The sequence below is a fragment of the Chrysochloris asiatica genome, unplaced genomic scaffold (assembly GCF_000296735.1).
Source record: "Chrysochloris asiatica unplaced genomic scaffold, ChrAsi1.0 scaffold00104, whole genome shotgun sequence".
NCBI lineage: Eukaryota > Metazoa > Chordata > Mammalia > Afrosoricida > Chrysochloridae > Chrysochloris > Chrysochloris asiatica.
The window spans coordinates 6,777,631-6,788,057 of NW_006408622.1; the positions used below are offsets into that span (position 1 = coordinate 6,777,631).

Consider the following 10,427-nt stretch of genomic DNA (forward strand, 5'->3'; position numbering starts at 1 on the left):
ATGATGTAATTTGGCAGTTAGGCAATGATGTAATTTGGCAGTTAGGTAATGATGTAATTTGGCAGTTAGGTAATGATGTGGTCATCTTCCACGATGCCTCCAGTTTTTCATAGTGCCAGTTTTCACATAACGGCCTGCTCTTTGGAATCTCAATATTGACTTTTAGTGAGCAGGGGCTGTTGTCAGTGATAAGAGATGATTTTATTCCTTCCCAACCGCCAACACAATGCTGAGTAGGAGTGATGCGAGCACCCTAAAACCCCACTGCTGTCAAGTTGTGACTTAGGGCTCCCTACAGCCTTGTAAATCTGTAAACAAGCGGACTGCCGCCACATCTTTCTCCTGTGGAGGAGTGGCTGATGGGTTCAAACTGCCAACTTTCGGTTACCAGCAAAGTGCTTTAACCATAGCTGTTGTTGTTCAGTGCAGTCAAGTCAGTTCAGACGCTCAGCGACCCTGAGACCGTTTCCGAGGAACCCCTGTGGCTTTGACTCACCAGCCTTGTGCTGTTTGTTCGTTTTTAGGTACGGTTGATAATGTATTTGTTCCATGTACTAGTGCCCTTAAGTTTTTCCCTATTCTTTCTTTGGTGATTGTTGTATATTTACATCTTTGATCCATCTTGAGTTCATTTTTGTGTATTCAGAAAGGACACCAACCATCTCTCCCACAGTACTCTCTCCTCAGCTGGGTTCAAGAATTCATTGTACTGAACACAGAAAACACAGAACTCAGAACATCAGACTCATAATTACGGGGTTAACTCAGGGTCAGAAATGTTCAGGGCTAGTTGTATCGGTCAGGACAGCCTTATCTACAATGCTGCACCAAAACTAGTGTTTTGTTTTTAGTTCTGGAGTTAACGTTTTGGTTTTTTTAAAATAGTTTTCATTTCTTAGGTGAGATCTTAGAATCCCCCTTAATTATTATTTTTTTGTTGTTTATAAAATTACCTACAGCTTTTTTCCTTATGGCCATATTTTTAGTAACTGCTTTTAAGTCCTTGTCTGAGTTCTAACATCTGACTCCTATTTGTCCATGGCGATGCATCACACTCATTTAGCTAGTTGTGTTATGCTGTGGGTGATAGATTCTGTGGGCTTGCAGTTCAGCCACTGACAGGGCAGTCAGCACTTTAAGTGACTTGGGCTTGTCTTCAGACCTTTGTGGTTTCTTAGAGCTCATGCTCTTCATCGGCGACACAGTCTCTGCTTACAAGACGTGGGCCTGTTGTACACAGGGCTTCTGTATGGAGCTGGAAGTTCCAAATTCAGTGCTAAATGATAAGCTAAAACTGCTTTTCTCTCAAACTTCATCTCTTGGGCTTCTCCAGACTCAAGTCTCCCTCACACAGTCTCAGTTCGGGGAGTTTGTTTGCAAATGAGGAGCCTGGCGGCACAGTTGTTACATTGCTGGCTTGCTAACTGAAGCTACCAGCTGCTTCTCAGGCTGCTGCCTTGGAACCCTGTGGGGCAATTCTTCAGAACCTACTTGAGGGTAGAGGGTTTGGTTTGGTTTTGGTTTAGGTGCAGTTTTAGGGACCCTCCTTCAGTGGCAGTCTTTTTCCAAATTTCTGTCTGATTTCTCAAGCCAGAAGGTTGTGGGCTCCTGGTTCAGTGACAGAGGAGTAGTGTTCTGTGAGAAAAGGACTTGGATTTTAACCGGTTAGGTTTCTTTTCTTCAAGGACTGAATCCGCTCCTGTTTCTCCCTGCTCTGATAGTTCTCAAGCACCCTCAAGTTGTTGGCTAGCAGTTTGTCTTAGGCTTTGTCATTGTTGCCTGTAGGTGGGTTAGTCAGATCTAAGTTGTTCTGCATTTATCAGAGCGTCTAACTGTTGTTTTTCCCAACTATTATTAAAAAATGCTCAAACGTTCAGTGAACACCTATATAGTCCTGCCACCTGCCATTTAGGACACATCTTTCACTAGATTGTTGTTGCTATGGAGTCAAGTTTGAACTCATAGCAACCCAGTGTAGGGTTTCCAAGGCTTTAAATCTTCGCAGGAGCAGAAAGCCTCGTCTTTCTCCCTCGGACTGGTGGGCTCAGACCACGGACCTTTCGGTTAGCAATCCAGTGCTCTGTTTCAATAAATACAGGTAGGAAATAGAAAAAAATCATGCGTACTTACTGATATTTTAAATCCAGATTAGCTTTCATTTTGTATTTGTCTTTTTTGTATTAGTGAAAGTCTTCATTCCTAATAGAATGCACCCTGGTGGCGCAGTGGTTAAAGTGGTCTTCTATCAACTAAAAGGTTGACAGTGTGAACCTGCCAGACACTCCATGGGAAGAAGCTGTGGCAGTCTGCTTCCCTAGAGCTTGTCAGATGGGGGGACACCATGGGGTAGTTCCTCTGTGTCCTTTATGGTCTCTATGAGTTGGAGTTGACGTGAGAGCAGAGGTGTAAGAGTGAATGCTTGCTGTGTGCAGTCAAGTCATTTCTGACGCAGTGACCCAATGTGACATCGCAGAACTTACCTATAGGTAAGATTCCGAGGCTGTAATCTTGATGGGAGCAGTGTTTTCTCCTGTGGAGTGGCTATATGTATATGTGCATTTGTTGATGTTGTTAAGTGCTGTTGAGTTGGTTCTGATTCACAGAACCCCTGTATGTGGTTTCCTAGTAGCAGCTGGTGATTGTGAACTGCTGACCTTGTGGTTCAAACTGACCTTGTGGTCCAGTGCATTATCTTACAGTGAGCGCTATCTCTATATGTATTTATATATATGAAAGGACTTCAAAAAGTTCCTGGAAAAATAGAATTGAAGCCTCTTCATGCATGATGTGGCACTGTAGGATAAGCACTGGACTACAGGATCAGTTTGACTGCAGGTGGGTGGTTCAAACCCATCAGCTGCTCCTCGGAAACTCTGCACAGGGTCGCTCTGAGTCGGAATCAGCTTGACGGTACTTAACAACGAAAACATAATGTAAGGTAAGATACTTTGAAAAGGCTGACTTGTATCTTTGCCTTTTCTTTGACATTTCTTCATTCTCATGTAGATAATAATTTGTTTTGTTTTGTTTATCTGCCATCATTTTTGGAATTTTGTTGTTATTGTTTAGGTGCCATTGAATTGGTTCCGACTCATAGCGACCTTGTGTAGGGTTTCAAATCTTGTATAGGCTTTCAAGGAGTGGCTGGTGAGTTTGAACTGCTGACCTTGTGGTTCAGCTAGACCTTGCAGTCCAGTGTTTTATCCCACAGCACCACACCAGGACTCCTGTGAATGTACACATATTCATATTTCCTTTTCTTGCAAAAACTAGGATTTGAAAAGTATTGTTTTGAATCCTCCTTTTTATATATTACTGTGGCTATTTATGCAGGTAATTGAAGACATCTGTTTGCCTTTGGAGCCCATAATTGAGAATAGCTTTTATATTGGTTACATGCTTGAGTATTTCAGCATTGATTTTTGATTTATGATCCGACCGTTGAAGACTAAGGCATTTGTTAAGAGTGTGCTGATCAGTTAATGTAGAAACAGTTCCCATGACTCTGAGGTTAGTTTTGTTTAAAAAAAAAAATTTTTTTTTTTTTTTTACAGATTGAAGATCCAGGTTGCTTCTGGGTTCTTATAAAAGGATCTAGTCCCTTTTTAGATCATGAACTTGACTATCAGAAATTAAATAGTGCCATGAATGACTTCTATAACAGAATGTGTCAAGATGCAGGAATAAAACCACTAATGTTGGAAGAAGGACAGGTATGTATCTAAATGTGCTTTAGGGCCGTGTTTTGAAATTCTGCTCAGAATTTAAGATATTTTAGCAACTAAGAAAATAAAGTCTTTTGAGTATTTTAATGATAAGCACTGCCTTTGGTTATATATGTGGTGGTGGTTATGTACCTAGGTTTTAGGCAAGTCATGGAAATTGCTGTGTTCTGTTCAGGTGGGGCCGTACCATGGAATCCCATTGAAGTCCACTCTACTAGAACAGGGAGGAAGGCCTTAGTGTAGAGCCAGTGCAGGTGTAGGCCCTCAGCAGGAACACATGGGCTAGGGCTGATGCTTTCCTTCTGGTTGCTCTCACGACTTGGCCAGCACATGCGTCTTTATCTCCCTCAGTCGTCTTTCTTTCCCTCTCAGCTCTCTGCCCATTGCCTGATTCTCCTCTGCAGCAGTAAACGGACTGTTCAGATGAGTATGTAATAGTATATATAAAACATAAGAAACAATTTTTAAATTCTCTATGAACAAAACTACAATGATTTTGAATGCCTTACCTTCTCCTCTGAAAGAGTATAATGTCCTGGAGTCCTGGTGCGGTGCTGTATGATAAACACTGGACTGCTAATTATAAGGTTGGTGGTTCAAACCCACCAGCCACTATCTGGAAACCCTATACAGGATTGCTACAATATATTTGTTGTTGTTGTTAAGTGCCATGGAGTTGGTTCTGATTCATAGGGTTTCCAAGGAACAACTGATGTATTTGAACTGCTGACCTTGCGGTTCAAACCAACAGTGAAGTCGAGTGCTTATCCTATAGTGCCACATTAGGAAGCGATAGTATATAGCATATAGTGGATTACGGGTTGGGATGCCACACCAGGACTTCTTATAGAACTTTATAGGGCAAAGAGTTGTAAACATATGCAAATGAAAACAGGTCATTTAGGACATTGAAGAAACTCAGGATGGAATACAGATTGTGACAAAAGAATCTTCACTGGATTACAAATATGAAATAAGTTCACCTGTACTTGTACCTAAGTAACTTTAGAAATGAGTGAAGACTTAAGACTGAATACAAATGGAATTGTGGATAAGCGCCGGCTTCTAGTTGATTTAGTTGTGTCCCACAGGGAAATGGCTTAAAAAATTTGAAACCACTAAATGCGTGTAAAAGGAGTTCTGGTGTGGCTAATGCATCAGACTGCAAAGTTGTTTGAACTGCAAGGTCGGTGGTTCAAGTTCACCAGCTGCTCCTTGGAAAACCTATACAGGGTTGCTATGGGTCAGAATCGACTTGACGGTACTTAACAACAACACATGTGTAGAAGGAGCTCTGGTAGCACAGTGGTTACAACTTGGGCTGCTAACTTCAAGGTCAGCAGTTCAAAACCACCAGCTGTTCCACAGCAGAAAGATGAGGCTTTCTGCTCTTGTAAAGATTTACAGCTCTGGAAACCCTCTGAGGACATGCAGCAGCAGCAGAGGGCTTCAAAACTGATGGTACATGGAGAGGATTATAGTCATTGTAATGAAACACAGTATAGGATTTGATGAATGTAAAACTGATGATTTGCCCTGTAAACTTTGACTCAGCTCACATTGAGACCCCTACAGGCTGCCTCCTTCATCAGGATATCTCTTGAGTTATTTGGGATTTGAATTCTGTGAAAGCCTTAGGAATCTGCCTTTGAAGAATAGCTTCACTGCCCTTTGTAGCATAAATTGCGGAGAACAGGAGTCTCCTCTGGCCTGCGGCTTCTCTGCTTGGGCACAGCCCTCCCCACTGGCCCACTTTATAAGTGGGTCCTCAGCATATTGTTTGTTGGTATGTGGATTGCCAGTCAGTTGGCCTGGTGGTCTTTGGTACAATCCAGATGCCAAGGCCTGTCACTTCAGTAGAGTAGGTCCCCCTTAACGGGAATTGTCGACATTCAGCAAGTAGTCTTTTAAGACTTCGTATATACTGGGCACAGTTCTAGGTGATGGAACACGGCATTGGACAATACTGACAAAACTCTGCCCTTCTGGAGCTGATAGCCAGTTGCAGCAGACAGTAAAAAAAAAAAAAAGTACCATCAAGTTGGTTCCGACTCATAGCCATCTCCCAAGGAGCGGCTGGTGAGTTTGAATCACTGACCTGTGGTTCAAATGATTATCCTATAGTGCCGTTGAGTAGGTTCCGACGCATAGTGACCCCATATAGGGTTTCCGAGGAGCAGCTAGTGGGTTTGAACTGCTAACCTTGTGGTTCAAACTGACCTTGTGGTTCAGCGCAGTATCCTGTAGCGTGCCACACAAGGACTCCGTCCTACAGCGTTTGAAGGTGGTCAAAGCCATGGGAAGGAGGGCAGGATCTGGAGTTGGATTTTCATCTTGGTCTGCACATGTGTTTGATAACCATTTGTCAGTTTTATCCTCTGATTTAAGAATGGCTAAAGTGATACTTCTTCCTTATTTTACTTTCTAAAATTTGCCCTTCATGAGAGAAGATAAAACCATTTTAGAAACGGGTCCCGTGAACTGGAATTCAGATGTCCTGTGTGCCTCGTGAGGTTCCTTGGACTGCTATCTGTTGCTGTGAGGCTGAGATGGCCCTGAGAGAGGACCATTTAGTGCTTTCATTCTGTGACTGGAGATAACCATGCTGACGTTGAAAACAAAACTGCTCTCCTTTGTCTTTTGTAGGTTTGTGTGGTTTATTGTCAGGAGCTAAAGTGCTGGTGCAGGGCCATTATTAAATCAATTATGTCTTCAGCTGGCCGTTGCTTGGCAGACTGCTTCCTGGTGGATTTTGCCAAGAACATTCCAGTCAGGTCTAAAAAGTACGTACGTATTTATTTTGCCTTACATCATTCTTTGTGGAGACAAGTACCAGGTTGTATGGAGATAGTTTTCAAAGTGAGGGGATGAGAAAAGATGAAACAAAAACTGTTTAGCTTTGAGAAAGGAAGTCTTTCAGGTTCTAATTCTCTGTGGGCCTTCCTTCACCTGCCTTCCAGGAAAGGGCAAGGCAGGGGCCCTGCTATTTCCACTGGGGTCTTTTCTCCCTGCTCCCTACTTTTTTAGTACTAGGATCCCTTTAGTGCTCTGTGCCAGCCTGCTCTCCTGGCCTGTCCTCTTACCATTTCTTTGTGATGAAATGGGCCCGGTAGGGAGGCTGGCTGCAAGAAAGACATCACCAGGAGGTTCAGAGACACCCTTGTCATCTCTGCACATAGCAGAGCATGTGCTGAAGTGTGTCTTCCTGGTTGCCCTGATTTCATGTGAACACAGCTCACTTCACAAGGCCTGGGTATGCCTAGTGCATGAAGTGGGAAGATGGTTCAGAAGGTGCTGGGAACGGGGCTGTGCAGTCCTCACTGATTCTGGGCCACAGTAGGTCAGCTTTGCTGTGTGGAGATAATGTTCATAGTTTAATGTCCAAAGTAACAGGATATCAGTTTAATAAATAAGCAGGAGGACTCACCTTTCACTAAAACAAAGAGCAACACCAAATTCAAATTGCAGTGAGAGATTTATCTTGAGGAATTTCTTGGCAGAGGGGCTTATCAGACATTGGGATTTTTATAGTAGGTACATTTCTAATCATCATTGCTGCAAAAATCATTGTTGTTAAACTGTTTTGTGAGAGTTTTATTTTAGTACTTGGTGTTTTAAGTTTTGTTTGTTATAAATAAGAGAATCCTATGATTAAGTAGAGCTCAGGGAGGCCTTAAGGAGCAGTGAGTACACTATTTCTAAAGTGTTCAAGACAAAGGATGAGCAGGCTGCCCACACCAGGCATAAGAAGATCCAGGGATGAGATTCAGTTTATTATAGTTGTATATCTGAGAGAAGAATGGACCTAAAAATGCTGAGCTTAACCAAATCTCAGTCTGTCAGTTCTTTTGTGCAGAGTTGGCAAACACTAATTATTAAAATACCTGCTCATTTATAGGAACTTGAAGGTAATTCTGGTTATATTAAAATCAGTATTCAAACATATTTAATAGCCTGTGGTTCACAGGTGTGTTCATTATTACACAGTGTTTTTCATTTAAAAATGATCATCCCCTAAGGAGCCTTGTTAAATGACTGTTTTTACCCCTCCCATGCACTTTTAATATTCAGGTACACTGAATGTGGGTGTGTGTACTCTGTGTATACCCACTGCTGTGGAGTGGACCGTGACTCACAGTGACCAGATTGGACAGAGTAGAACGCTCCAGAGAGTTTCCAAGTCTGCCATAGGTTTCTCCCACTGAGCAGCTGGTGGGTTTGAACTGCTGACTTTTTGGTTAGCAGCTGAGTGCTTTAACCATTGTACCACCAGGATTTTTTACTGAATATATTTCTGTGCTTTATATATTATAAGATTTTTTTCACTCTCTAAGAACCAGTTTTTATCCCATAATTTGTCCAAAAACTTATTATTGATCGCTATATTGAAGTCCTGGTGTGGCACTGTAGGATAAGCACTGGATTGTTCATTACAAGGTGGCGGGTTCAGACCCACCAACTGCTCCTTGGAAACCCTATACAGGGACTCTGTGAGTCAGAACTGATTCTCTGGCACTTAACAGCAATAACATTATTGGAAACAACGAATTGGGGCTTTGTGTGTGTATTATGTTTTTGAAATCATGTATCCTTGTTATACATAAGTGTACTTTAAAGATGTCTAGTGTATGTGCTTTTTCTTCTAATGGAACTGCTTATGTCTCACTACTAAGCATCCGGGTTGCAGTGGAAACTTTTATGCAGCTGCCCTATAGAGCGAAAAAGTTTGGCCTGTTCTGCACAAAGCCGGTTACATTGCACATTGACGTCTGTGAAGATAGCTCTGGGATTGTGTAAGTATGGCTTCTCTGTTAGCAGAGTCCTGAAGGAAGTGTGGGATGTTTACACCTAGTCACTTCCTCTCTAGAGGAATTTCAAAGGTCTGTTTATTCTTTGGGAAGTGTCTTCTGTTGGAATCAACGAGGGGCAGGCGGCAGGACTTCTGGGCAGCCCCATCTCCAGAGGCTGTGGTTGAGAGACTTGCTAATGGGGTCCAAGATTTTGTGCTTTTCTCTCCTCCCTTTTAAATAAACTGAGGAAATCATTCCACAATATAGGATTGTTGTTAAGTTCCTACAAGTTGGTTCTGACTCATATAGACCCTGTGTAGGGTTTCCAAGGAGTGGCTGCTAGGTTTGAACCGTGGAGTCTAGTACTTATACTATAGCACTGTGCCAGGATAAACACTGGACTTTATACAGCATTAAAAAAGCCCTTTGCCCCCTTGTCCAGCCCCTTTTCCTTATCTCTGGGAGGCCACTGTGATCTGTTCAGGCTGATTTGCAAATTAACATAAGAATGTATGTTGAGATTCAGTTAAAGTTGTTGTTAAGTGCTGTCAAGTCGGTTCTGACCCACAGTGACCCCGTATAGGGTTTCCAAGGAGCAGCTGGTGAGCTTGCAGTTCAAACGGCTTTGCAGTCTGGCACATTAACCCACAGCGCCACACCAGGACTTTCGTCCCTGGGTGGAGGAGGTTTGAACTCTGTTAACATCCATAGCTGAATCTGGTCATCGTCCCACAGTGTCATCTTCTGCCTCCTTTTACCCAGACCCATCAGGAGAATGGTGTTGGGTGGAGGCTGCAAAGACTGTGGCTAGAAGAAACGTGAATGAGCTCCCCACACCACATACACAGAGGCGTACGTGCACACACATTGTGTGTAGTTGCCATTGAGTTGACAACTGGGACCTTTGCCGGGTCCTATACTGTCTTCATGATAGTACCTGAGCCCATTGTGGTGGTTATGCATTGTCCATGTGCACACGTATGTTTATTATTGTCAGTGCCATCAAGTCTGTTCTGACTCTGCGACTCTGTACGGGGTTTCCGAGGAGCTGCTGGTGAGTGTGAACCAGTGACCCTACAGTTCAAACTGACCTTATGGTCTAGTGCGTTATCCTGCAATGCAATACCAGGACAGTATAAGTTTATGAAAAATGTAACTAAAAATACTTAAATTTTTCCATGAACTTTTTGAAGCCTCCGTATATACCACACACATACAAAAACCCCTTTGTACTTTTTTCCTAGTATTAGATCACATGGTTAATGTTTGTATAGGGCCACCCCCTGCCCCTACAAAACTGGGCATTATTATGTCAGAGGATACGGTTGTGACCTTGTTAACCTGAGCTGGCACTTTGAGGTGCCTTAATTTCTGTCTCCAGTGGTCTTGGGACAGCCCCATTCTGCTGCCACCTGTGTACTTCCTCCCCTTTCCCTCCAGGACTGGAATTATGGGGAGAACAATTCTGGGGGCAGCACAGTTCCGACTCAGCTTGCATGTCCTGGTTGCTGTGTTCCTTGAGCGTGGAAGCTGCTTCTCTGTGGATTCTTCCCTGAGCTGTTTGGAGTCCTTCCCATCAGCCCCAGCCCTAGTCACCCACAGGTCCCTCTCACCCACAGGTCCCCCCTCACCCACAGGTCCCTCTCACCCACAGGTCCCTGGAGCTGGTGAATGCATCACTCTTGGGACAGATCTCAGAATTTGCATATTCTGATAATCTGCCAGGTTCTCTAAACTGCTGAGGCCAGCACACACTACAGGCTGACCCTCACCTAGCCCGCACTGTCACTGGTCTGTGGGATACTCCAGCATCCCTTTAGCTAGAGGCACTTTGGGAGTGTGGGTCCCTGGTATGGCAGCAACCCCTCCCTTCACTGTCCCTGTAACTTGGGAATTAGCTAACTCTCTCAGA

General features: G+C 43.4%; 1 protein-coding gene across 1 annotated transcript in view; it reads left to right on the forward strand.

The window, feature by feature from the left end:
* Positions 1–10,427, forward strand: part of TDRD12 (tudor domain containing 12) — a 113,204-nt gene that overhangs the window by 4,804 nt on the left and 97,973 nt on the right. The window contains exons 2-4 of the mRNA XM_006867386.1: positions 3,555–3,713; positions 6,372–6,508; positions 8,399–8,518. Coding sequence (XP_006867448.1) covers positions 3,555–3,713; positions 6,372–6,508; positions 8,399–8,518 — 416 coding nt within the window. The remainder of the gene's footprint in view (positions 1–3,554; positions 3,714–6,371; positions 6,509–8,398; positions 8,519–10,427) is intronic.